At 39.9% G+C, this 26,995-nt stretch overlaps 1 protein-coding gene across 6 annotated transcripts in view; it reads left to right on the top strand.

The window, feature by feature from the left end:
* The window catches only part of LOC125898410 (disks large homolog 4), a 91,177-nt gene that overhangs the window by 38,146 nt on the left and 26,036 nt on the right, over nucleotides 1-26,995 (top strand). For 4 of the 6 annotated variants that reach the window (XM_049592198.1, XM_049592197.1, XM_049592196.1 and 1 more), the window contains exons 2-3: nucleotides 6,468-6,629; nucleotides 20,685-20,741. In XM_049592198.1, coding sequence (XP_049448155.1) covers nucleotides 6,468-6,629; nucleotides 20,685-20,741 — 219 coding nt within the window. Of the gene's footprint in view, nucleotides 1-6,467; nucleotides 6,630-20,684; nucleotides 20,742-25,665; nucleotides 25,903-26,995 lie in introns of those variants that run through there. The other 2 variants (XM_049592201.1, XM_049592200.1) reach the window with 1 other exon arrangement.

The following is a 26,995-nucleotide window of genomic DNA, read 5'->3' as shown; positions in this document are numbered from 1 at the left end:
ATAATGCAAATGAGATGAAAGCTGTGTTTGGGGTTTGGCACTTGAGAAGACACTTGAGAGTGAAAATCAACTGCGAAGGCAACAGTGACTAGATTTTGATGGAAGTAATGGCAAAGAAAAAAAGTTCACATGACTGTTGGACATTGACGTTGTAAAAATTGTTCTCTTTTGAAGTGAAAATGGCCGAGGATGTTGTGGAGGATGCGTCTTTTTCTTATTTATCGTCAGTCTAAAAAAAAGTCTACAAGGATTCTGCTTAAGTTAGGCTGTTTTATAGGTGCCAGTGTGTGGGTGTGAGGGTTTGCCCTACTAACTAATAACAGGTGCTCTGGCCTACATAAAATATGTTGAGGGAGGTAAATTAATTTCTACTGATGAATGAACTAAGGCAGAGCTTGGGTCACTGTAAAAACAGGTGATAGAAATATATGTCTACTGGTTGCAGAATAGTGACGACTGATAAGGACTTTATTAAAGGTAACATTTGGTATTTTTCAACCTGGACCTCATTTTCCGATGATTCTGTGTATAAGTAATAACTAATAGGAATATCAGTTTTTAAAACTGGACCAGTATTTAGCAAGATCGCTGCCGCTGGCAGCATCGAAACAGGCTGCAATGTAACCTATCGGGGCATGTTCACACCATCAATTTCTGTCCACTGACAGGCTAAGATTGTTATTCTTCTCAGCAGAGACCGACCTTTTTGTTCAACCAGAAACAGCCTAGAGAAAACTGTCGTCAAACCTACCAGATTGCATTTAAAGCTAAAATGACTGTTTAATTTGTCTGGTGTGTTTGGTGATGGCAGTTTTGGGGCTTAGGATCTTAGTCTTTAACAAAAAGGTCTATCTCTGCCTTTTTCATAATGTTATCAGACCACAGATGAATAATAATAACTAGATACTGCATGCCAAGATGGCACTTATTCAATTGCTCGTCTGGTGCATAGGCCAAAAAAAAGTTTCTAGCTTCTGGGTTGACTTTCACGCAATGTGGCCCACTGAATATGCGCAGCAGTGTTTCTCCTGCTGGCCCCACCCGTGAGTTGCTGCTTAGCTCATAGACTTTACATTGTGATGATGTCATGGATTTTTAAACTGCTTCTCTCAGCTCGAGGAAAGTTTACAAGTATAAAATCTTCATGGATCAGAAAGACACAATAGAAAGAGTCCTCACTGACCCTTTTTGCAGTTCAAAGTGTCCTGTCAACAATTTAACAGGTGTGTCTTTTACAATGGTGGTCCATGGATTTTTTTGCTGCAATACCGCAAGTAGCCACTGGGAGAAATTGAAAGCAAGGCTGAGCTGCTTTCCTGGAGCCCTGTATGAGACACTTAGAAATATCATCTGAACCTGTCAGTGGCAAAAACAAGCACTTTTAGTGGACGTAAACTGATGGTGCGAACACACCCTGAATGGTTACACTGCAGCCTGTTTCGCCACCAGTTAAAAAAATTGTTGTTCCATTAGGCACTTACACAAAACCATGGGAAAATAGGGTCCAGGTTGAAAAATATCACGCTTACTCTTTAAGAAGTAAGAATAAAGTACAAACAACAGGAGGTAAAATCAAAAGAGAGTAGAATATATAAGAGGCAAAACGCAAGTCAGTCAATATATTTTTTTTATAATAGATGAATCAGACACTTAGAATTTCTGAAAAACTGTATTCTGGATAGGTAATTATTCACAAAACCAAGCTGTTTGGTTTCAGACAATGTATCATTACCAGTTGCCTGATTAGGAGGAATGTGTAGTCTTTGACTCTGTGTTAAACATAAACATATTATTCAAACATCTCTTAATAAACCTGAATCAAATTCCACTGAATTCAAACACATTTACCTGTCCAGAATTACTTTACTGTGATGTATTGTACTGCATACAACTAAATTCCAGCATATGGTTCATTCTGACAGCACTGTGAAGTGTCACAGAGACTTAGCACCCAGCACAAAATCCCTTTGAGTTAATCACAGCAGCAAATGTTAAAATTAATCCAAATCTTTAAAAAAAAATGGATTAATCATCATTGAAGAAAATGCAAATAGATGAACTCGCAAAAGCTTAAATTCTGTGAAGATGCAATGGGGAGTTGCTGCCTTTAATTTACACCTGAACAGCTTCTCATGGTTCCTTTAACACCTCACACGTCAAATGCAATTGCAGTCTGAGTTTCTTGGAAATTATATGCCTCAGAGGTGAGGTTAGCTTTCATCATTATACCTAATGCACAGTAATTTAAAAAGCTCAAGCTTGGTCCTTGAATTACAAACTGAGATGATGGTAGATAGAATTTGACATTTACTCTACATTACGTTAACTCATTTAACCATTGAAGGAAGAGCTTATTCAGCTACTCAGCGTGCAGCTCTTATTATAGCACAGGAGGGCCAACTAATGCAACTGCAAACTGTGAGGAGACTCTCCTTATATTGACCTTTACAGCAGAGTAATTCCTTAAAGATGTGCTGGATTCCTTCCACGATGATATACTGATACAATAAAGCCGAGAAAACCCAGAGGTATTTTGTTACAGTGGTAATTCAGGGGGCTGTTTGTACGGTTAGAAGCAGATTTTAATTGCTGTTGTAAACTCGCTGCTTGTGAGAAAAGAACCTGAGGAAAACAAATTCTATTGACACGGTGTCCAATTATGTGCATTAAAACAGATATTATTGAAAAAGATATTATGCGGTATCATATTATGTTTGTCTTGCATGTATTAATCCAGCTCTGTGTTAATATAATAATAGTGCACATGAATGCTTATTATCTGTGATGACAAAATAAAAGAATTTCTCCTGTTTTCTTTGCCTCTCTGTTTACAAATACTGCCAACTTATCGTCATATACCAGCTGGGCATAGATTGTAATTAAAAAAATCTGACGTTAGTATCTCTGCCTCATTTCAGTAGTTTAATAAAAGACACAGCTCTCGTTACACAGTCAAGGAAATACTCATTCAATTATGTGTAAGACATTAATACTTTTAATGCCTTTAATTGCAGAATTATAATTATTTTGGGGTTTCATAGGACCTAATTTTGATAATATATAATGTCTAAAGTACATGATGATAGTCAAGATGCGTATTTGTATAACTTAAAAGCATAGAAGGAATAAATGAAAGTATGTTGCATGCACACAGGCACAATCATTGTCTTGAAATAAATAGCAAAACAATATTAAACAGTATCAAAAGAGGCATTTATTAACAAAATGTGTACATGGTAGGGCTGGGGGACTGGTCAAATTTCATTTTCAGTTATGATTTTGGCTTTCAACAATTCTGTATACGAGATATTCAAGATAAAATGATTATTGTGTGACATTCTGATTTGCAGTGAGACTCTCGATTGGTCTTGTGTCATACATCCAGTGTAGCCCTTTCCTTTCCTTCCTACTAGCTTTAGTGACTTTTCAGACCCTCTAGTGATTTCTAAAAGGCAACTTGAAACAAATGTAGTGACTTATTCAGACCATCAAGGAAAAAAGCAAGAAATATATTCAAATATGTTATATTGTAACATAGCATGTACAGCATGTATGCTGCTCAGTCATCACAGTCCACGGCTGTTCTGCCAACAGCATGGGGTTTCTCCTTCTCCTCTTGAGTTGTTTTTTATTTTATTTTTTTTTTCCATAATCAGCAGCCCTAAAACGTAGACCATGGACCAATAGATGACCAAAGATGAAGCCAACATGGAAGTGCCAAAAACTGCAGTTCTCTGAACAGCCACTTGGGGCTAGCTCCAGAGGACAGTCAATCCCCACAGACCCTCATCTTAAAATGCCCAGCTTTACAGCAGAAATAAACATGTTTACAGCCTGGTGCAAGAAACAGTTTTGGTCTCTGTAGGTAATTTCTCCGTTCATGACAACTATACAGGGTTGAATTTTCATATGACTCACCCATTTACATTTTATTATTGGTTAAAGTTATGAATAGTTCTCAGTGAGATCCACCCCTTGTTCCTCCACAGCGTCAGTATCTCACCAAATTATGGTCACTTCTGACTCCAAAAAAAACCAACAAGGCGACGGCCATAATGCCGAACTTGAAGCCTCAAAACAGGAGTTTGAGAATGTAGGATATCTGATGCTTTCATGTCATACTTTCTACACACACTTTCTTTCTTTCACACTTTCTTTTTTTCTGAAGTCCAATTTATATTTTAATCTTTTATTTTAAGATGAGCTCTGAAATTACAAGCTCACTTTTTACCTGTGGCGCAATATTACCTTGTAACAAAGCCATTTTTGACAGCCTAAACTCGTGCTGCTGTTAGCATGTGTGCTAAATTCAAATGTGTGTGTCTCAAATTCAAGAAGTGCTGCACTTTAAAAGGCCTTTAACAATAACAATTAGACAATATTTCAACGTTAGTGAAATAGTGTGAAATTAGCTTATGTGACATGCTGCAGATATGGATCTTTGATCAAATGTGCTGCTGCCCTACTCAGAAAGGTAAATGTTTAGGTGTCGTCATCTGGAACAGGAGTTGACGGTCACTGTTCTCAGGATTTGGATCTACCAGTTTTGATTGAAGCTATCTAATCAGGGACTGATTGATATCTGGAACACCAGGTGCACCTAAGAAGATGAGTAATTATCTAGCTGGAAAACTGTAATGAACGTTGATAATACTCCAGGTGTTAAGTGTCCCTTTATTGACTGAACGGAATTTGCCTCCCAGTGATAAATGTTTAGCTTCACTTGAATCCATAGCATTTGCCATTATTCAGCTCCTCTTACCAAAAGCAGCATTAGGATTTATCAGACAGTATTCATTTACCTCCAAATAGATTAATCTTGGACAAATTGTTTTAATTTAGACAGTTATACTGTTGTGCTATTGTGCTACGCTGGGCAACATTCACAGAATTTACTGGTCATATGAAATGCACCTAAACCCCTCTCCAAAAGGACACCTTGTAACATGTGAGCATTGGCTGTCACATCCCCCACCAGTGGGACAGAAGGCAACATGGCAGCATGAATGTTGGTCATGCAGAAAAGGGGGAGGCAGCGGAGACCAAAGTGCTCAGGGCTACTTTGAACTGCAATTCATGTCATTTGCAAATCTTTCAGCAAATTTAAATTAGTCTGTTATTAAATACAAACCTTACCTTGTGGAGCATACGGACATAGCCAGTATTACGATTAGTTAACCAACCAGCTCAGTTCTGTTTTACACTGACTGGATGGTGGTGTATAGTTACATAATATGTAAATCTGATTACATTAATTTAGCAGTGCCATCCACTGCAGCATTTAATTAAGAAAAATCAATCATTTGCTCATCAACCTGTAATTATGGTACGGTGCCGTGCTATCAGCAACTATTCATTTGCTCTCTTGGCCCACCCTCATGCTGCTGTTTTCTGCCTCCCTTTATGGATGTTCTCACTTTTTTTCATTTTTACCCATCCCCCCTCACTTTCTCCTTTATCTTCATCTCTATTTCACTCCCTCTCTTTCTTGCTGTCTCAGTGTAATGTGATCCAGGACCGATGCTGGCAGCCCCAACTGTGGCACTGCAATCTCTGCTCTGCTCTGGTTGCTAGGCAGCCTGTCTGAGACAGGGCTCGGTGATGCACCTCCCTCTCCGTCTGCCTCCAAAAAAAAAAAGAAAAGAAAGAGAAAAGAGAAAGGGAAGAGTGGCAGAGCTGGCCATCAGGCCATCAGCCAAAATTCAGATGATCCCTCCAAATTTCTCTGTTTTCAGAATGGGCTGCTTCACATCTGCAGTGCAGCAGAGCATATTGTGAGCCTGGGGGGCTTCAGGAGGGTTTACGGATCCGTAGCAAAAACACAAGCACTAGCCCACAGGACGGTGTGGCAGATCTCCACTGTGATGCTCCCCACCTTCTGATGTGTGTGTGATGGAAAATGCTGTGTGCAGATTTTGTGTCATCACGCCTAGAATGAAACCTACCATGTGTGGCTAACACAGTGGGCTGCTGGCAGGTTGCCCAGGTGTGGGTTATCGGTAGGGGAGTAAGGCTACTAGGAAGAAGCTGCATGTTATGCCATTGTAGAGACACTATGAGTCATGGATCTGGTTGCTCCATGTGGTTGTGGGGGACGATGGCTTTGCTGAATGCACAATGGCAATATTGTGAGGCCTCTATGGTGTCTTCACTTTGCACTTGTGGGCGTCACACATGTCATGTGATATACAAGATTTGCATATAGATTGCCCACATTTGGCGGAAGATGCCACTGTGATTAAAATACAGCTCTGCGAGGGGACTCTGACATTTACACCATTATGTAAAGGACAGCGTCAATGAAAGGTTACAATAATGACGCCGACAGTGGATTCTGTTTGTGATTAAACATTATCAACCTTTAACGTTATTTTTTTTCTAACTAAAATACAGCAATAGCTGCTAATTAAACATGAGACCTGACCGGACTAACGGCCTCATCTGTATCTGTGCATGTGTGTGTGCAGAAGTACAGGTACCAGGATGAGGAGACGCCCCCCTTGGAGCACAGTCCAGCACATCTGGCTCCAGGGAAAAGTGCCGAGATGCTTCATATGAGTGACAAGAACCTTGCCGCCATGGAGGCCATACATGGCTACACACCACACACACATATCTCTCCTGTCAAGGTAGGACACACACACACGCACACTCACTCATATGTGCTGTTAATCAATATGTTACACTGTTACAACAGCGCAACACACTCAGCTGTCACGCCAGTTACACCTTCCTGTCGAAGGCGGACAAACTGTAACATATCTCAGAGCCTGTCGCATGTTGTACCACAGTGTGGCATCATTCTTAGCCTCATATCGAAATAAACTGTGACGTTTTACTATGCGTTACCAGTGTGCTATTAATACAAATAGTTCTGAGATCACCAGACAGATTTATAGATATGGTAATGTGGTTTTCCTTATTCCAATTAGCTTCACTCAGAGACATAAAATCCCGTAATGCTTTTTTTTAAATGATTTTATTATGTATAAGTGAGTTTAATTTAGCTCATATAACTTTGCACTTACAGTGATTCGTTGTCTGTTTTGAAATTCTAATTCTGCAACATAAATACCTTGATGGGTGTATAATGTATTTATGAGGAAACCCGGCCTCTTGACACCTTTAAGTGTCCAATCAACTTTATACCTGCATGAAAATGCATATTGGGCAATCCGATATCGGAGCTTAACAGCATGAAAATCTAAGCACAAGTGGACATGAGATGTATTCAGTAATGTGATCACCTCAACCATTTCAGGATGTGGTCAGAGATCAATTCCTAATAGATTTTGTGATGTGTAACAACAGTAATCATTCCAATTTACCCGTTGAAATCAAATCTCTCATTAGTTGTTTTGTAGAGGAAAAATTATAACAACAAATAGCCTGACTGGCATGTGTAGCTCCAGGTACAGAACCAAATAATAACCGATTGATGTCCATGATTCATTTTATAATACAGCGACATTGATCTTCTATTTACTGAATCAAAACTTACATTTTGAAAGAGTAATCCAGAACTGTGTGAACACTAAACACAGCACAGACACGAAACTGCTTATTACAGTATTTATTTATGACACGTCTTACAGAGATGCAAACTCAGAGAAACAAACCTCAGTGAGAGCTCCGTGGCAAAGATAGAGACACTGACACAGACAACATGAGAACCACTGTTCACACAGTCAAAAGATATAGCTGACATCAGTAGGAATGTGAGCGGAGTCATATTGCCTTGAGTGCATTAACAAATACATACTGTAGCTACAAATGCAAGCAGGTGTACGCTGTAATGCGCACTTAATAACGATCCATCTCGTATGCCCACACATGTTATTTAACAGCCTCACTGGCTATTAAGACTTAAGAGCTCCTGTATTTATTTGCTCTGAGGGGGGGGAAGTGTTTCTCTATTCCCCACTTGGGAGTACACTGAAGTCCCCGAGGAGCAGATATGTCCATTAAAATGCTCTCTTTTAATGAGCCGAGAGGAGAGGCTGAGTTATTGTGCTTTACCACTGCTATATTTAAATTGTACAGAGCCTGTTCAGCATGAGCTGTGGAGGCCGTGGAGATTTCTCCTCGCGGGCGCTGCTGAGAGGGTGCTCAGTTTAGGAACACTGTCAAATTGTGAAGTAGTGGCATTGGAGAGTCAGTCGCAGTCATATGGGACAGGACAATTCATTAGAGCCTTGTTTCCACCAAGCAGTCTGGCTCAGACAGTAAAACGGTTATTTTTTCATTCCCATTGTCAGAAGTTGTGGATGTTACCAACAGATTTGTTTCATACATCACCATTGTTGCACACTGATCTGATACTAAAATGTGAAGATAGAAAGACTGCAGTTTGATGATTGGTCGATAGACAATCAACACTCTTGCTTGGACTACATTAGACTGTAACCACTGTTCCTTAGGTGGCAAGTTTACAAACGTTAGTCAACTATAACTATGAAATGACAGATGTTCTGCTGCCTTTCACCTTTACGAGTTAAAGGGAAATTTCGGTTTATTTCAACCCGTCTCCTATCGTCCTAAATTTGTTTCAAGTGACTAGTGACATAAAAATAATAGTTAGCATGTTAGCCGTTAGCCTAGATACAGCCGGGGTGCATAGTAGCGTCAGACCTGTTAAAACGTAAGTGAACGGGCATACTTCAAGTGCAAAGTTAGTCCACTAAACAAGCCTTTTTTCCACAAAGACCACCTCATATCGTTAGGATAAATGTCAGAGAACATATAGAAAATGACATGTAAACGTGTTGTCTTACCTTACCGGTGTGCTGTCATGTTTGTTTATCCCTCTAGCTCTGCTTTCCAAAGCGCGGCCGAAATATATCTCGCGAGCTCTAGATAAAGCCCAGCTGGATACTAACATTACTCCAGGTGGAGGTGTCTCGTCCTCGGTCACATCCAGACCTTGAAAATAAGGCTGCAACCGGTCCCATTCCTTGCAGCAGAGGAATTCCTCTTCTGTGGGCACTGGGGCACAGCATTCACAGGTACACCACCAATCTCCAGAGCTACGCAGCCTTGCAGCAGCCATTCCTCCTCTCTCGTCCTCTACCTGTTGCGCCTCTCTCTCTCTCCTCCTCCGTTCTTCAATTTCATGAACCTCTTCATCAGTGTATTCTGGCTCAAATAAATAAGGGCGGCCATCAAACTCTGCAAAATCAAATTCCTCCTCCACAAAGTCGAAGTCTGGCAAAAAGTCAGCCATTATTCTATAAATCTTTCATAAAATAAATGAATGAACTTTTCAGGCTACTGTCCGGTTCTGCCTTCCAGCTGTTGCTGCTTGTTCAGGCACGCTATGAGATAGCTGTTTGTTCTCGCGATATTTTGGCCGCGCTTTGGAAAGCAGAGCTAGAGGGATAAACAAACATGACAGCACACCGGTAAGGTAAGACAACATGTTTACATGTCGTTTTCTATATGTTCTCTGACATTTATCCTAACGATATGAGGCGGTCTTTGTGGAAAAAAAGCTTGTTTAGTGGACTAACTCTGCACTTGAAGTATGCCCGTTCACTTACGTTTTAAAAGGTCTGACGCTACTATGCGCCCCGGCTGTATCTAGGCTAATGGCTAACATGCTAACTATTATTTTTATGTCACTAGTCACTTGAAACAAATTTAGGACGATAGGAGACAGGTTGAAATAAACCGAAATTTCCCTTTAACAGTTTTCAGCTATGAACTGCAAAAAAAATAAATGAATTCACTGTGCTGCTCAAACACTACCACCAGTAGCTACCAGCAGCTTTTAAGGTGGAATATTTTCTTGCATGTAACTCAGTGCATGAGTTAACGTGAATCTATCAACACACCGTAAATGTCAGTTTAACTCTGACTAATCCATTTGTTTTTATTTGATCTCTTGCATTACATACACTTTAGTATTGATTGGATCTTCAGGCTCTTAGAACTGTGTATGAATTTTAACCATTTCATACAAATTGCACTTATTCTGTTTCTTCACTTGGAGGAAAAAATAAGTGGCAGAGTGTTTTCTGTGCGCTCCAGCAGCACTACACCTCTGCTTTAAACACTCGTGCGTGTTCTTTTTGGGTCTGAAAATGTTGCACAGCCCCATTCTGTGGACGATCAGCAAGTTGCCAACGTTTAGAAAATATAGCAAAAGCTAGATGGAGCAGTGACGCAGCTATTGTCATCTCATAACAACCCCACCCACATTAAGTTCTGTCTGCAGTGGAAACGCAAAACAGATTTACGGTTTAGGTACATGTCTGTATGGTTCTGCTGGTACTATACGGAAAGTATTTGGTGGAAATGTGGCTTATATGGTACCCTGCACCCAACTAACTCACATAGAGACAGGTTATTTAATGAGCATCAAATCAGCATATCACACAAGTAACACAGGTCAAATAAATTCCAGTAGTACAGTAGAAAATGTGAGGAAACACACTGTATGTCAGTAATCAGCAAAAGTTGTTTTATGTATTACAGTCTGATTCTGTGTCTGTGTCCCTTTATTCGCTGCTTTCTGGTCATTTGCATTTTAAAAGGACCTGAACAAACTGCAGCTTAAACAGAACAGAGTGACCTGCTGACTGACCTGTTTTCATTTAATGAGGATTGTTCAATGAACAGTGAGCAGTAAGAGAAACAAGCAAGGGGCCATAACTTGGTTGTGGTTGTTGTGTCTGTCGGGCTGTGTTTGTCTCTGACTGTTAGCTGCTTTGGCAAGTTGAAGTGTGAATCCAGCAGCTGCTGTAGCTGGTGGTTGACAACTGAAAGGTGGCACATGTCAGCTTCTGTTTAACCACATTTTTGGGGGTATTTTCGGGGTGATGTGCTGTAACTTTCAGGGAGTTTGTAACACAGACATTAAGCTAAAGTGCTTGTAAAACAGTGTAATTGAAACTGAAATTGTTTGCTTTTACAGAGGGTAAACGTGCTATCCTTTGCTGACCTTTCTTGCTGGTTTGATTAATTTCCTTTGTCCCAGCAGTGGAGTTTGTCATCCAGCACATGCCATGGGATCAGTAATTATTCACAGTTGATGAGTGCACCATTTATTATGGTGATGGGGAGGAATACTTTCTCCTTTCTCCAAAATCCACCATTATGAGGTCATTTAAGTCTGTTTAAGAGAAAATTGAAAATGTGACATGTGCCCTCCAGTGTTTCAGATCCATTACATGACTCATTCCCCAGAGGCTCATGGCATCAGAAATTCAATATATCTGTGCGTTAACATACAGGAAATATCATTTCATGCAGAGTAACAATTACATTGTAAGTAAGAAGGTTATCTGAAAGAAGTCTCCAGATAACGTTCATTAAAAGACTAGTGATTTTCTGTAATATTCATATTGACAAATCCCATGAAAAGACCAACACCAACAATGAACAAGTATTGCTCAAGCAGCTACGTCTGATACAGTTTATCCCTCTGTGCCACAGACCTCCATTATAGTCCAGAAACTATTACAAACAGTCATTGATCTAAAGCATTGCAACGACTGACGTGTCCCTTCATCATCATGAACACAGGCACTGTAGTTTATTTTGAGTCACTGTCACTCCCACATAAACTCTGTCGCTGTCATAAATACTTGCCAAAGTGTGTGAATCCGCAAATGAAAATAGTTCCCAACAAATTCACTATTAATTCTTGTTTGAGTTAAATTTGCTAATAATTACAGCGTCCAGCTGTTTTAGGAAGTTACAGAGACTTTTTTGATAAATGAAACGATGTATTTGTCACCTGTTTTAAAAAGAAAGAATGGGCTGTGGCTGAGAGGCAGAGGAGCAGTTGGGGGTGTACAGCGTTGGTTTTGGGCTTTTCATGAGAAAAGAGAAAGCGAGGGAAAATATCTGAAACAGGTTATTTAATTCAAACAGGATATGATTTTTCGATGGATCTGCAGTGCTAGTAATAAAAGTATGAGCAGTCTTCACTTTCACATCAAAGGCCCTGTTTACACCTGGTGTAATTATGTATCTTGAGTGACCGGATCATGAGTGGCTAGCTCTAAGTACAGGTGTGCACATGCACCCAGTGCGTCCTCAGTGTGTCTTGAGATCTGTTCACTCAGACCACAGTCTTGCAAAAGGTGCATTATATAATTAACTTCAAGTGATGTTGATAGGTATGCATCTTGTGTCCCTGACACATTAAACTCTGAAAGGACTCAGTAAATTCACTATCAATGATGAACCAAGGGATGAACTGTTATTTTTCCCAATATTGCTATATCATGAACGACAAATTTCTGTGAGTTCGACTACTTATTTTGAGTATTTCTCATGTTAATGAAACTTGTGTTTTGGATATTATTATAATACCATCAGTGATGTGTACACTGCGCAGATCTGACACTTGTCCGCCTGCCTGCTCTCATCCTCGACTCTCTGAAGCTTGGCGTGCTGCCGTTTCCTGGCAGAGTTTGCAGTGTTGGCATGGCGGCACTGAGGTCCCCAAGGCCCTTCTTTTTTTAGGTACATAAAATTTACCCAAATTCACTAATATGTACCATATTACTACAGACATTCCTGTAATCTTACATCACAATGTCTGCTGTAACAGCAGGTGTATTCACTCATGTCGATGATGCTTTAACGTCCAGGGAATGTGTCATGTTTTTTGCCCTGATAATGCTACATTGTGATAATGTGATTGTCTCACTGATGGATACTGTATTCATTTATGTTGATGATGATATCTTGGGGACACTCAGTGTTGAAACACATTTTCATCGGCAGCCGCCATTTTCCTACCGTATGTATACCATATATCTCGCGCAAGAGGACGAGATCCCATTTTGTTTATAATCTCAAAAAGAAGAGTATAAAGAAAACATAAAAACTCTTCTCAGAAAGAAAGATAATAAGCAGATGTTTTTTTGGTGGGTGATTTTGGTGTTTTTGGTTTTTTTAAATTACGTTTTCAGATTTGGGATATTATTTGTTTAATTTTAAGATACATTTTCAACATGCATGATTGTAACCATAACTTATAATCTTATAACATCAAACACGAGTTTAACAATTTGTCAAAAAAAACACTAATTTTATTGGGGACCCACTCCAGTGACCATCTGTGGGTCCCCAGGACTCACCACATTGAAAACCTATCAACATCACTTGATTTCTATCAGCTGTGAATAGATGTTTTCCTTTTGTTTAACAGAGTGAATCCAATAGAGTGTTGGGTCCCTCTATGAGATCGGTGTTAAGTGTTTTGAAAAAGGGTGCGAATAATGTGTGAAACCGATGAAAAAGCATTTACACATTTGCAAAAGAAGACTCTTGCTGTGCTCGGAAGGTGATGATGAAGATCAAGTGGATCTCAGTTTCATTAAGTGTGTCTTAGCAATCGAGAAAAAACTGTAGTACCAGGTGTAAACAGGGTCAAAATTTGTTAGGAGGCAAACACTTCAGTCAAGGACCTTTATCAAAGTAGATTTGTCAATGTGCAGGATGCATGTTCTCCCACAGGATGTTAATGTCACATCTCCGCACAGCCAAATCCCTTAAATGGCTTTCCTACATGTCTGCGTCCTTAAGAGTCTCTTGACCATCACTATTTTGACTCCTGGTGCTTTTCATTGAAATCAGGGGACAAAGTGCATTTTATAGACGGGTGCATTTGTACAGCCATCTGTGAAAGAGGAAGGAGCAGAATCATCGCTACACAGCAGCCAAGCTGAAGAGGTTGCGACATGACTTTCTGGCTGCTCATCACCAGTCAGTGGTGTCTGTATGACGTCACTTACTGTACCTTTAATTAGCTTTGTATTATTCATGTGTTTTTCTGGCATGCTCCTGTTGGACCTAGGAACTATCTCAAGTTTTGGTGTTGTTTTACTCACCTATCAGCATTCAGGAGTAGGTTACATAAAAATAATGACATATCACCATATTTAGAAGTGAAACCAATGCGTTGTGTGAGCTGTGAATGTTTCATGCATCATGTAATATGTACTTGATGTACAATAGGATTCCTGATGCCACGTTCCCGAAAATAAATCAGTTCTTTGTTGAACTATTTTGATAATTACTCAAATGAATGACAGAGATTGTTCCAATAATATCCACATCCTATTCAACTGACTTTAAATGCTATTTCCTGTTTGTATCAGCAAACTGTGAATGCACTTCTAAGGCTATAACACTTTGGCAACATAATCTTCTCTATAATTTATCTTCTATTCACAAACAACCCCGTTTCAATTCCACCTGGGGTCTTTGTTGCACGTCATGTTATCGGTTTGGCAAGCACGCTATGTAACTAGCCTGAATGCTAGAGTCTAAAGCACTACATAAAGTCATGAATGGATCAGAGTTTTTCTTAATTGCTTGAAAACATTTGTCCATTCAGAAATTACAAAACACACACAGGGCTAAGCTGAAAGTTGTTAGCCGAGTGACTCATTTTCTTTGCAACAGGCTCTGACACTCACAAAACCTTAAAAAAAGAAATTATTTCCATCAAACAACACAACTTGTGATCAAATTAAACTGTTTCCTCGATTGCTAAGACACGCATAAATGAAACAAGGATTAACTTGATTTTCGTCATCACCTTCTTGGCACAGCGGAGGTCTTCTCTTGCAAATGTGTACACACTTTTTTTTATTGGTTTCACACCATTTTCAAACTTGTTAACACAGATCTCTTAGAAAGACCCAAAACTCTATTGGATTAACTGTGTTAAAGCAAATGAAAAGATCTGTTCACAGCTGATAGAAACGACTTGCATAATTAATCTCTAATGCACCTGTGTGAAACTCCTTTGCACAACTCTTCAATCAGCAATCAGTCTGTATCCATTTATAAACATGTCACCTCTGTGTTGCTATTTGCAAGCATGGATCAAAAAGGACAAAGGCACGTGGACATGAACAGTAAATGTAATAAAATGAATAGAGAAAACTTTCTTAGAAATGTATTTTTAATAGCAAAGTGTAAAAAGTTTAGGTGCAGACAGAGTGCAGTTGAGTTTCTTATCTTAAGTAAAATCATCTTTGGAGAAAAGAATACAATCCATGTTGTGATATGCTTGCTTGCCTTTTATGGCACCTACTATAATTATGTTAAGTGTCAAAAAAAATGGCACAGACATATAGCACTAATTACATTTTTTCTTGTTTGCTTCAACACATTTTAAAAACAGTTCAGACACAAGCCTGAAGTGAAAGTCACCAAAATAGCATCCAAAACACAAGTTTCATTCTCAGTGACTTCTGTGACATGAGAAACACTTTTAAAATAAGTAGTCGGCTCAAATGGATTTGTTGTTCACAATGTAGCATTATTGGGGAAAATAAAAGCGTCCTTTCAGATTTTAATGGATCAGGGATGCAAGATGCTTAACTAGCAACATCACTGTAAATTACTTGTATAATGCATCTTGTCCACAACTATTCAATCAACAATCAGTCCTGAACCACTGATAAAAGATACCACGTCTGTGTTGCTATTTGCCAGCATGGCTCAAAGAGGCCAAAGGCATGTAAAAATGAACAGTGAATGGAATATAATGAATAAAGAAAACTTTAATATAAGATTATACGATTCTTTTTACTAACTCGGAATGTGGTCTGAGTGAACAGATCTCAGGACGCGCTGAGGAAGCATTGGGTGCATTTACACCTGAACTTAGAGCTGTCCACTTGTGACCCAATCACACAAGATGCATAGTAACACCAGATGTAAACAGGGCCTTTGACTGCTCACACTTTAATTACCAACACTACAATCTAAAAACCATATCCTGTTTGAATTAAAGAATCAGTGTCAGATATTTTCCTATACTTTCTTCTTCTTTTTTAAAGTATCTCAACAGGGCGTCTCAATAAAAGTGTAAAAAGTGCAGGTGCAGACTGCAGCAGGGGTTGCTATCTCTAGTAAAATTCCTTTTGGAGAGGTCTTGCCATTTTTGGCACATAACTATGTAAAGTATCAACAAATGGTGCAGACATATAGTACAAATAAAGGCTGAACAGGTTGATATTGATAGCTGTATCTTTTTTTTGTCATTTTGTAATGATTGACTGTGTATTAATTTGACCACAAGTCGTGTTGTTTTATTAAAATATTTGCATTTGTTGCATGTTTTTAATATTTTGTGAGTGTTTAAGTATTCTGCAAACAAAATGTGTCATGTTAGTGACTTTCAGTTCAGACCTGTGTCTCAAGTGTTTTGAAAATGTGTTCAAGCAAACAAGAAAACTGTAATTACTGCTTTATGTCTGTGCCATTTTTGACACCTTACAGTTATAGTAGGTGCTCAACTCAAACTGCACTCTGTCTGCACCTGCACTTTTTACACTTTGATGTAAAAATTCTGTAAAGAAGAAATTTCTAAGAAAGTGTTCTTCATTCATTTTATTACAGTCACTATTCATCTTTACATGCCCTTGGCCTCTTTGCTCCATGCTTGCAAATAGCAACACAGACGTGGCATCTTTTACAGATGGATAAGTACTTACTGCTGATTGAAGAGTTGTGCGCAGGAGTTTCACACAGGTGCATTAGAGATTCATTATTATGCAAGCAATTTCTATCAGCTGTGAATTAATGTTTTCCTTTGGTTTTAACACAGTTACAGAGTTTTGGGTCTCTCTGTGAGATCTGTGTTAGCTGTTTTGAAAAAGGGTGTGAAAAACGTGTGAAACTAATGAAAAAGTGTTAACACATTTGCAAGAGAAGACTCCTGCTGCCAAGAAGGTGATGATGAAGATCAAGTGGATTTCATTAAAAGTGTCTTAGCACTCAAGAAAAACTGTAATGTGGCACAGAGAAACACCAAATGCAAACTAAGCTTGAATATCAATAACAGTGGAAGACTTAAGATCTGTAAGAATCTAGTGTGGTTAGTTTCTCTCTACCTTGCTGTCTTTATACCACAAAAGCACCTCTGTCTGGAGGAATGTGTGGTTTAAAACTAGGCCGCAAAAATGTTTTCTTCACATCATTGTCCCTCCAGATATAACAGCTCCAGGTAATACTTTTGTGTTAAAAACGCTGGTTTTATAAGCCTAAATCATAGTCCCAAGTCTCATCCCTCCTTACAGACACTTTGGAGATTACCTCCATTTGCAAAATTGAAATTGTGGCTCTCAGTATGTCCACAGATGATACTGAATCAAAACTTTAGAGTAAGAGACAAAACGGCCTTATAAAACATTATGTGTTGGGGAAAATTTACTGAAATTAAAATGATAGCAATAAATTGTTATTAAGACACCTACGCTGCAGGAAAATTCCATCTTGAGAATATTTTTCACATGAAAGGCAGCATGTTGATGTTGTTCATGATGTTTTGGGAACCAGGATTGGCCCTATTTCTATTTCTGGAATACTGCCATTATTTATGAAGTCTTGTGTTTCTCTTCAGGGAGAAGTGAATGCACTGTGAAGTATAAAGGTCTGGGCTCTCTGAGTTCTGAGTGAATTGTTTGCATCACTGTATGTCAGTGGTCTGCATCCTCGAATAGGTGTATAAAAAATACAGATATATAAAAGTAACTCCATCCCAGGCTGATGGACAACTGTGGACAGACACTGCTGGAGCTATTTTGTTTTTTACCCACTCAGCCTCATGTCAGTGATTATGAGCTTAGTGTGTATTATAGGTCATGTTGAGGGTCATACAAGTAGTGACATTTTATGCCTGATGATGAGTTATATACCCATAAGTGTGATAGAATCTGAAGATAACAAGATGAAGATAACGATGACGGTTGCTTTTTGCTATCTGTTGTTTATGATGATTTTGAAGATAGGGCTGATGATGATGTCGGTGATGGCTGGTTTATCTGCACTTTGTGTCACCCCTTGCACTAGTATTGCTCCCTGACACTGTGTCATGATGACCTCATGGTGGCTCAGTCTTGACATTTTGGTTGTGTGACCCTGTTCATTACCCTGTGATATGACGAGTTCAGTGGACCCTGGCCTGAATCAATCCCATTCCCCATGTTTTACTCTCACAATTCTCATTACTTGTATCCTTTTTCTTCCCCTGCCCCTGCTTGTCTGGATGCTGGCTGCAGAAATCTTAAAGGGACAGTTCACCCAAAAATCAAAAATACATTTTTGTCTTCTTTCCTGTCGTGCTATTTATCAATCTAGATTATTCTTCTGTGAGTTGCCATGTGTCGGAGATATCAGCTGTAGAGATGTCTGCCTTCTCCCCAGTATAATGGAACTAGATGGAACTAGGCTTGTGGTGATTGAAGTGCTAAAAAAATACATTTGAAAAACTCAACAGCAATGTCTCTTTCCAGAAATCAAAACCCGCTTACTCAAGATAATCCACAGACCTTGTTGTGAGCAGTTTCATGTAGGAACTATTTTCCCTCTAGCGAAACTACACCCGCTAACAATATCACTGCGCAGAAGGCACGCATGTACACATAGACGAGGGGGCTCGTGCTCTTGACAGCACAAGATGAAAACATTAACTTAGCTGTCATTTTATTTAGCTCAGTGGTGCTAGGTGAGCTAGCAGTAGATGCACGCTTGCTTCTGCACATGATGCGGTTGGCAGGTGTATTTCAGTAGAAAGAAAATAGTTCCTATGTGAAACTGCTCACAACAAGGTCTCTGGATTATCTTGAGTAACTGGGTCATTGCTGTTGAATTTGTCAAATGCACTCTTTTGGGCGCTTTGAGCACCACAAGCCGAGTGCCATCTAGTTCCACTACATTGAAGAGAAGGCAGGCATCTCTTTTGACCAATATCTCCAACACTCTGCAACTCACACCGAAACAATCTAGTCTGATAAACAGCACTACAGGTAAGAGGAAAATACAGTATGTAGGCTACATTTGATTTTGAGATTAACTGTCCCTTTAAGGATGATGACTTGTAAGCACAAGGTTGCCTGTTTGAATCTATTCACCTGCAAGACAAGTCTTCATGGGGGTAGTGTGATTAAATAAATTAGTGGTAGTTAAATGCAATGCTCTTTGCTACTGTAAAAAATTTAGCTGGTGTGCCACTGAGCAAGGCAAACAGTCCAGTGGACTTCCATTAATGGCTCCAGTGGAGCCATTAATGGAAGCCCTTGTCTATATTGGGAAGGAGAGGTGCACATACAGTATAGTATCTGTAAATATCAGGATCAGCATGAATCCACCTCCCAGGTAGTCCTACTTACATCAGCAAATACAGCTGTTTCCAACATTCATACTTTAATGACGTGCTATGCTGCAATATAAAACTTTTCCAGTGGGAGGAAAAGTGTCTCTTGACATGTGAAAATGCTGCACTGCTGCTGTTTGTAAAATTCATAGGCTCAGGGTGCATTGTTTAGAGTAGCAACCTAAGCTGTGCAGGGTAAAATCCATTATGCTTTAACAGGCGTAACGATCCCACTGTTCTTTAATGGTTAACCGAATCTGACTAAGCTGTTTTTTATTAGTCCGTCGATACGTTATCAATGACTGGACAAAGGGGGGGAGAGGTGCTATGTCATCAAGCATATGTTACGTTGTGTTTTTGTTGTTCTATTATCTGCTTTTTTTTTTTTTAAATTTGTGGTTTCTATGTGACAGTCGGTGCATAATATCATCAGATTAATAAATAAAAGCAAGTGCCTCGTTTGTGTAACTGTTGTGAAACAGTTTTAGTGATCTAAACATATTTAAATTCCTGTACAAAACCCTATAAGACTGATACACGCTTTAAAAATGCATGCATACACAGTCTGTGTGTTTCCCCTGAGCCTCCGCTTTAAGAGAGATTTTATGCAATACTACACCATATGCTTACATGGCACACTGCTGAAAGTTCCCACTGTGGCATGTATCATATTCAAAGCATATATGATACGCTTATTATAGATTTTAGTAATAATATACTTCAGTATCCATATTCATATTTGATATCTTTTGATATTTTGGTTCTTGTATCAGTTCTGGTGACCTGGTTTTGTTCAGCCTCTGCTGTGAACCCAGACGTGAATGTGTTTGAGTGTGTCTTATGTGAAGCAGAGTTGGTTCAGAAACGAGATGGTGCACTGTAGAGTCATTTCCTGTATCTGTATCACGTGGGTTTCACCACTGCCATGCCCCTTTAGGAGACTACCAGCAGCTCCTGAGTCTGTTCATTCAAAGACTGTTACACATTCTTTCACCCCATACTAAAATGGCATTTTTCAGACAGACGAGTCAGAGGAAAATTAACTTTGTTCGGACCTGTCTGTCTCGGTATATAAAATATACCCAAAACACATGATGTGTTCAAAGACCATCGGAAATTTGAAAGTCTGACTGTAATTTTTGTTTTTACACTTTCTTTCTTGATAAATAGTATAATTTTCACAAGACCTGGCAACAGCTGATGTGATCTTGTATGTAGTTGATGTCAGGTATTAGGCTCGCAGATAAAAACAAGCATCAAAATAAGGCGCTAACCTTTGATTTGTAATGTACAATTGTGTTGTGTTGTTTTGAACCTGCTTTCATCCATCCTCATGACGTTAATGACACTTCAAAACAAGGTGAGGGGATGGGAGGAGAGGTGACCGCGCCCACTGAGGAGATAGCAAGTGCATACCATTTCATACCATCGCTTATCAGCATCCTCTCTGATAAATGAAAGAGAGAAAAAAAAAAAAAATGGTACCCACTGTTCTTCCCCTGTACCCATCCGCCATGCCCTGCACAATTACACTCTCCCTTCTGTTGTTTTGCAGCCTGTGTTGATGTCTACGGGACACACTCCAATGTACACCTCCGCTGTTTCCACACTGGTAAGAGCAACGCGACCCGAGCCGCTCCGTCACCCTGAAAGTTCCCGGTATCATCATCAGTCATCGTCATCAGTCTGATTTGTGTCTTCATCTCCTGTCTTTGCTGGATTTGGTGTCACTCAAAGTTTGGCTGTCTGATTACAGACAGACAGCTGCCCTCCCCTTCCGTTCAACACCATTTTATCTGTACTGCCAGAGTATGAGGTCATCTGTTTTCTGATGGTATCAGTGTGATCATACTCATTGTCATTCAAATCTCCTTTGTCAGGCAGATTTGTTCTGCTTGTACTCAATGACTATTTTTGGGTCTGAAATCACATGCCTGGAACAGAACAGTTTTTAAATGTTGTGCTTCCGTCACACTAATGTTGAATTCCTGTGTTACTATTTCTATTCCTATGTGAACACAACAAAAATATGCATTGTTGATCAGCGTAAGGAAGTGTACGAGTGGCGAATTTCCCTAGAATCAGGTTTCACAGGCTGGATTTTGCACACACACAAAACCTATCCTGAAATATGTAAATCAAGGAAAAGTCCCAGTGATGCTGAGACATGAGTACGGATGAAACTAATCCTGCTCATGTGTATCACTGTTAAAGCTTCAGTGGTACGTTAAAGGTGTCATAGAGCATGAGGCTCTGATAGACAGATAGATGCAATGCAGGATGGACTGAAACCTGTAGGTGTCAGTGTTAGACTGTGCAGAGTGACTTTCATAACCTTGAAAAGATGGCTATGCTGCTCTCTCTATAAAACATTTTTATGATCAGACAGGTTGCATTAGCCTCATGTGCCATGAATGGCTCAAAAGATCCTGTCTGTCTCACTAGGCAAAAAGTATAATACAGTGGCAGAGGAATTAACACTAAAGGGCCATTAGTCATTCCCTCCTACCTTAAGAAAACAACAAATTATCATTTATAATCATGGGAAAGTTGAATGAAAAACCAAAGTGCAAAAGCTGCTTAGAAAGTTACTTGAATAGAATCATTTTTAAAGGGAAAAGACAGGATCGTTGGAAGGAGCAGACTATAAAGTCTGGCTCTCAGTCTCCCTGTCTTCATTGAACAGATAGTTGCTCTTCTAACTATACATCATTTCCTGTCTTTGTCTGCTTGCGCCTGACCTTGAACATAGCCCGTCTAATAGTGCCTGCTTGTAATTAAACTGTTTAACATATGGGGCATTCTGCACACCCTTCTTCATAGAGTCATCAGTGAGTAAAATGTGTTTGTGTACATTCCCTGAGACATACACAGAAGTACTTTATTCTTCATATGCATGAAATGAGTTTTCCACACTAGTTTAGTAAAGTATGTTCTGTCTTCGAGATGCAATGCAGTATATGTGTGCAATCTGTGCATGTCTTTGCAGCTGTTGTAGTGCCTGTGTGCTTGTCATTGATGTGTAGGTGGTGTCGTCAGTCTGTCTCTTTATTGCTCTAATGGTGTGGGCTTTGCCAGTACCACTTCAGGCCCCATTGATTTATGGGTAGGATTGTCTCTGGAAGCACCGCAATGGTTTGGCAAAGTAAGAGGAGGTCTTTGGGTTATGTACATGATTTAGCGAAGAGGTGCTTTAGCTTCAAGTGACATCTCTCTTTTTTTTAAACTTGGGGCATAATGTAATTAGAAATGATTTTTTTTCCACACAGCACAGAACTTTTGATATCGATCTTTGCTCATAGTAATGGATCTTCCTAGCCTTCTTCTCTATGACTCTATAAGTCTGCAGCCTCTCTTTTATTATGGCGCTACATAAATTGTTGTGATGGGTGTTTTACTGCTGTGCATTGAAAGTTCATGTTTTATCAAACGGCAAACACAAGATTCAAATAAGTGCTTTTTCATACCACATTGTACACAATATACAGCATAAAAAGATTTCTGTACAAAGAGGTGAATCCATCATTTGCTCTCTTATCTTAAAATAATAGAGTTAAGGAAGGGTTGTTTCTAAAAGCTAAGGGTAAGCTAATGAGCGCAGTCTTAAATCTTCAGTGTTGCACAAAGGGTATTTCCCTGCCTTTGCAGTGAATCCCACAGGCATCTAATTACTGAGCTAAGCTTGGCTGAATTCACTATTCAAGATAGCTTCAAACTTCACATATAGACATAAAAGACGGCATCCCTGAGTGTGTGTGACTCCGAGGAAGCAGGAAAAAAAATACCAAAATTACCCCAGAACTGAAAAACTAGAGAATGAATGGAATTTTAAAGACATAGATGGCAATGTCTTTAAAATTCCATTCATTCTCTACATTTTGGATGAGGTTCACTCACACGCTGACTACCCTGGAGGCTGCGCTGTAGCTGCTCTCCGTCTCCTTTCGTATCACTCTACCTTTGGCTTTATTCACTGGCAGAGATCTGTCTCAAAAACAGTCTTAAGGAAACAGTTTTTCTTGAGCTGAAAACATTACACAACACATTTGCCATGTATCCTTTACCTGACGATGCGGAAGTGAGAACCAGCAGGCATAAAGTGCCTACTGAAGACCCCCACCGCCCAGTTTATGTTACACTCTGTCTCCTCTAATGAAGAAGGATGCATATCACTTTCTCCTCTCTATAACCACAGATCTGTTCCTATACATAATGCGTGTCACACAAATCCTCTTCAGACAAAACAGCCAACCCCACTAAGATGGGTTTAGCACTTTTCAAAAAAAAAAAAAAAAAAAAAAAAAAAGAAAGCAATGTTTTCAATGTAAAGAATTAATTACTGTTTTCTGTAGTGTTTCCCCAAGAGCTCTCCATTACACCCTCCCCTTTCTGCTCTGCACTCTTGTCTGGCTGGTATCTGGTTTCTATCTTCATTTTCTCCGTCCTCCTTTCTTTTCTTTAATAAATGTTTAAATATGTCCCTGCAGCTTCGGTGTAATTACAGTGCAGCAGCAGCTCAGGTCCTTTGGGAAGGAGAGGGGAGAGAGAGAAAGAGGAAGGGAGAAAAAAAATATGCATGCAAAAAGAGGAGGACAGAGCTGTTCATGCTGAATGGCGGAGTGAGACAGATAGAGAGGGCCTTGCAACTGGAAGGGTGAGAAAATTAGATAGGTAGACGGAGGAATTTTATTTAACAAAATGAGAACGTCAGCTGACAGCTTGTCCTTCAGCATGTCCTTACATAAGTCTGTTCAGTGTGTGTGCCTTTGTGCCTTTGTGTGTGTGTGTGTGTGTGTGTGTGTGCGTATATATATTACACGCCTGTCAATCCATCTGTCTTTCAAACAAGAGAGCTCGAGCGAGCTGCGAAAAAAAGAATGTGGATTTAAATGGGAATTTTACTCTTCATTTTGTCAGTAGTTGTGTGATTTTGCAAGGATACATTCACCATTTAATAATTTATCTGAGGAATAAAAAATATGGCAAGCATACATGTAGTTTCCTTTTCAAACATCCAGCCCTATTCTTTACCGGAGGCTTTATATAAAGATGGACAGCATGACAGCTCCTTAAGAGTGAAGCCAAAACATCTTGATCGCCACCTGGTGGCTGGCTGCAGTAAAGGTCATAAGCCCCGCCCCCTTTGTGTCATTTTTGGTAGTTCTTATCACGCTGTTATTCATTTTCGTTTGGTTTTAATGAGTTATTTGATGCTATAGATAAAGGGTGTGATGTGATGACTGACAGCTGTGATTGACAAGTGGTCGGGCAAGCGTATGGGTGGGAGCTCGATACCCCTCGATCACTACTGCGCAGACAGTGCCTTCAAGATGGCAGCGCCCGTATCCAGGATATGCTGGCTTCATTTTTGTACAGCGCAAGGAAATGGAGACGAGTCGTCCATCTTTCTTTCAGTTAATATTCATCACCTTCCTTTGAGTGTTTTGCCATCCATGGTGCTGAGTTCACTGGCAGCAGAAGGGCTAAAGGGCTTGAGCAGGACTGTGATGACAGTCCCTATGAAGGTCTCATTGATATTGCCTCAAATACTTTGATTTTGATGAGATGAGGAACATTTTTCTGCTTAAACCGAAGCAAAATTGCAGTAATCTGCATTTTAAAAACAGATTTGTTTTAGACCTATAGCTGGGAAATATTTGATTTCTGATCCTTACTAAAACTGAAAACAGAGCCAAAACAACACAGGGGACAAACTAAAATAATATGATGTCAAGCTAGATTTTTCCACCCTCGCTGCCAGCACTGTTTAGGTTTCACTACTCTGACTGACTGACTCTAGAACTGGGGCTTACAGGCCTCCAGCCCCCTCTCATTTCCAAGTGCTCCCTAGGACAAGCCAGGCCAGTTTGAGCTGCTTGTCCTTCTAAGTTCAGCCAAAGTATAATTCCTCCCCCTCTCACATCACCAGCCTCGACATTATACAGAGAGACAGCTAAGTAATTGCCATCAAACTTTCCTGCTCGCTCCTCTTTCCCTGAGCAGCGGGAAAGGGAGGGGTACAGTACAGTAGCAGCAGAAAATATGAACTGCATTCTCGCTGAGCACAGACCAGTAGCAGGGAGGCACCTCACCGCTATCGCAGTCCACTGCCACGGACGACTGGAGGGATCTGTTTGTGAATGCTCTTTTTTGTTACTCTGGATGGGTGATTTCTGAAGACAGGACGATTGTGTCTCAGATAATAACGAGCCTTATCAGCGATGAGTAATTTTTATAACTCGAGCCTTGGGTTGGAGGATGTTATTGGGCTCCCTCAAATGAAGTCGCCAGCACCGACTCAGCAAGAGGAAGACACTAATTGGGCTGTGCTTTTTCTGCACTTTTGGATTTAAAATTGTATAAAAGGTGTAGCCTGTGTCTGAAGCATGCTACCTTTGGTGTTATGTTTTAATTAGACTTAGTAGAAAGCCAAGCTGGAACTGCATGTGTTAAGTTAAAACTGAGGCAATGTGGATGCTCTGTGGTTTCTGATCAACTGTTATGGCAGGGCCTAGACTTAATGGCTCGCTTTGCACTAACGCTTTTGTGGTATTGGTGAAAGCTGACCCTTCTAGAGCGAACTCTCATAGCCACACACTTGGTGGGTGTGTATGTCCTTTCGGGAGGTGAGCAGGGTTTGCTCCTAGTTTCAGCCACGATTTACATTTCGGCTCTGAAGCAAAATGTTCATGTCCGTGTGGTACGCCAAAAAGATGGGCTGCCGGTTCCTCAACAATGTGCGGAAAGCCAAGAAACATCGACATCGAAAGATGGTAGGCATGTTTTAAAGATTCTTTTTTTTACTACAGTATGCCTGCTGTACCTCGATATATTTGGGAAATCTTACTGAAAATGCGATGTTGCTAAGTGGCTCAGACGTAGTGCTTGAAGAGTATGTTTGATTGTGTTATTATTATGGTACCAAGGTTTGCTTTTGTTGATCTGCACAGAAAGAAAACTCAAGGCTGTGGCTGCACTTAAGGCCCCTGATAGATATTTTAATCACAGTGAGCCCAAGTAATCAAATCTGGTAATACTAATCAAATCCTGCTCAGGCTGTGTGTGTGCATGCGTGTGTGTGTGGGTATACCTATTTCTGTCCTCCTCTAATGGTGTGAAGATGCTGTTTCATTCAATATCCCAGCAAACAGGGACTTGTAGGTCACCACCAACCCCAGAACCCACACACATATACCTAATGCCACCTTTTCCTGCACTCCACAGATATACTGTACGTGGGATTTGATGTGGAGCCAATAAGTGAGCAATGTGCATAATATGATTAAATTAACTTCTGTCATGTCCTGCACTAAAACCCACACACTGAAACAGCTAATTCGCCAGCCGTCCAACCTGACACACAAAAAGAAAATCAGCTGAATGTTACAAAACCCTTCACTCACAGCCTTGCACGGCCCTAAGGTAAGGGTCAGTCTGGAGTATTTGTCTATACCTCTTTCTATCTTAAACAGAAGGCAGCACTCTGGATACACACTCAAATTGTGCAATACCCATAACGCATGCATGCTCATTGTTGCTCTCAAAAAACCCACTGTCTTTATCCAACACATGCCAATTTATAGTTTGACATTGCGTATTTCAACAAAGGTCATTATCGTGCTTATTGGCTGGATGGCTTTTATGTGTTAAAGGCTTTCCAGATACTGCAAGGTGTGCTGGATATGCAGCGTTAAAGCCTCTCTAATGCAACCTTTGGTTTGTATCCAGTGCACGCTCACACGTGACATCATCCCCTCCGATGATATTGAGGTATTCTTTGCACATTTAATCTCAGCGGCAAAGACAGCAGTTGGGTGTTTTAAATATCCTTAGGCTTAACTAAAGAGGCTAATGTCATTATTATTG

The sequence above is a fragment of the Epinephelus fuscoguttatus genome, linkage group LG12 (genome assembly GCF_011397635.1).
Source record: "Epinephelus fuscoguttatus linkage group LG12, E.fuscoguttatus.final_Chr_v1".
NCBI classification, from domain to species: domain Eukaryota; kingdom Metazoa; phylum Chordata; class Actinopteri; order Perciformes; family Serranidae; genus Epinephelus; species Epinephelus fuscoguttatus.
This window is presented reverse-complemented; position numbering and strand designations above follow the sequence as displayed.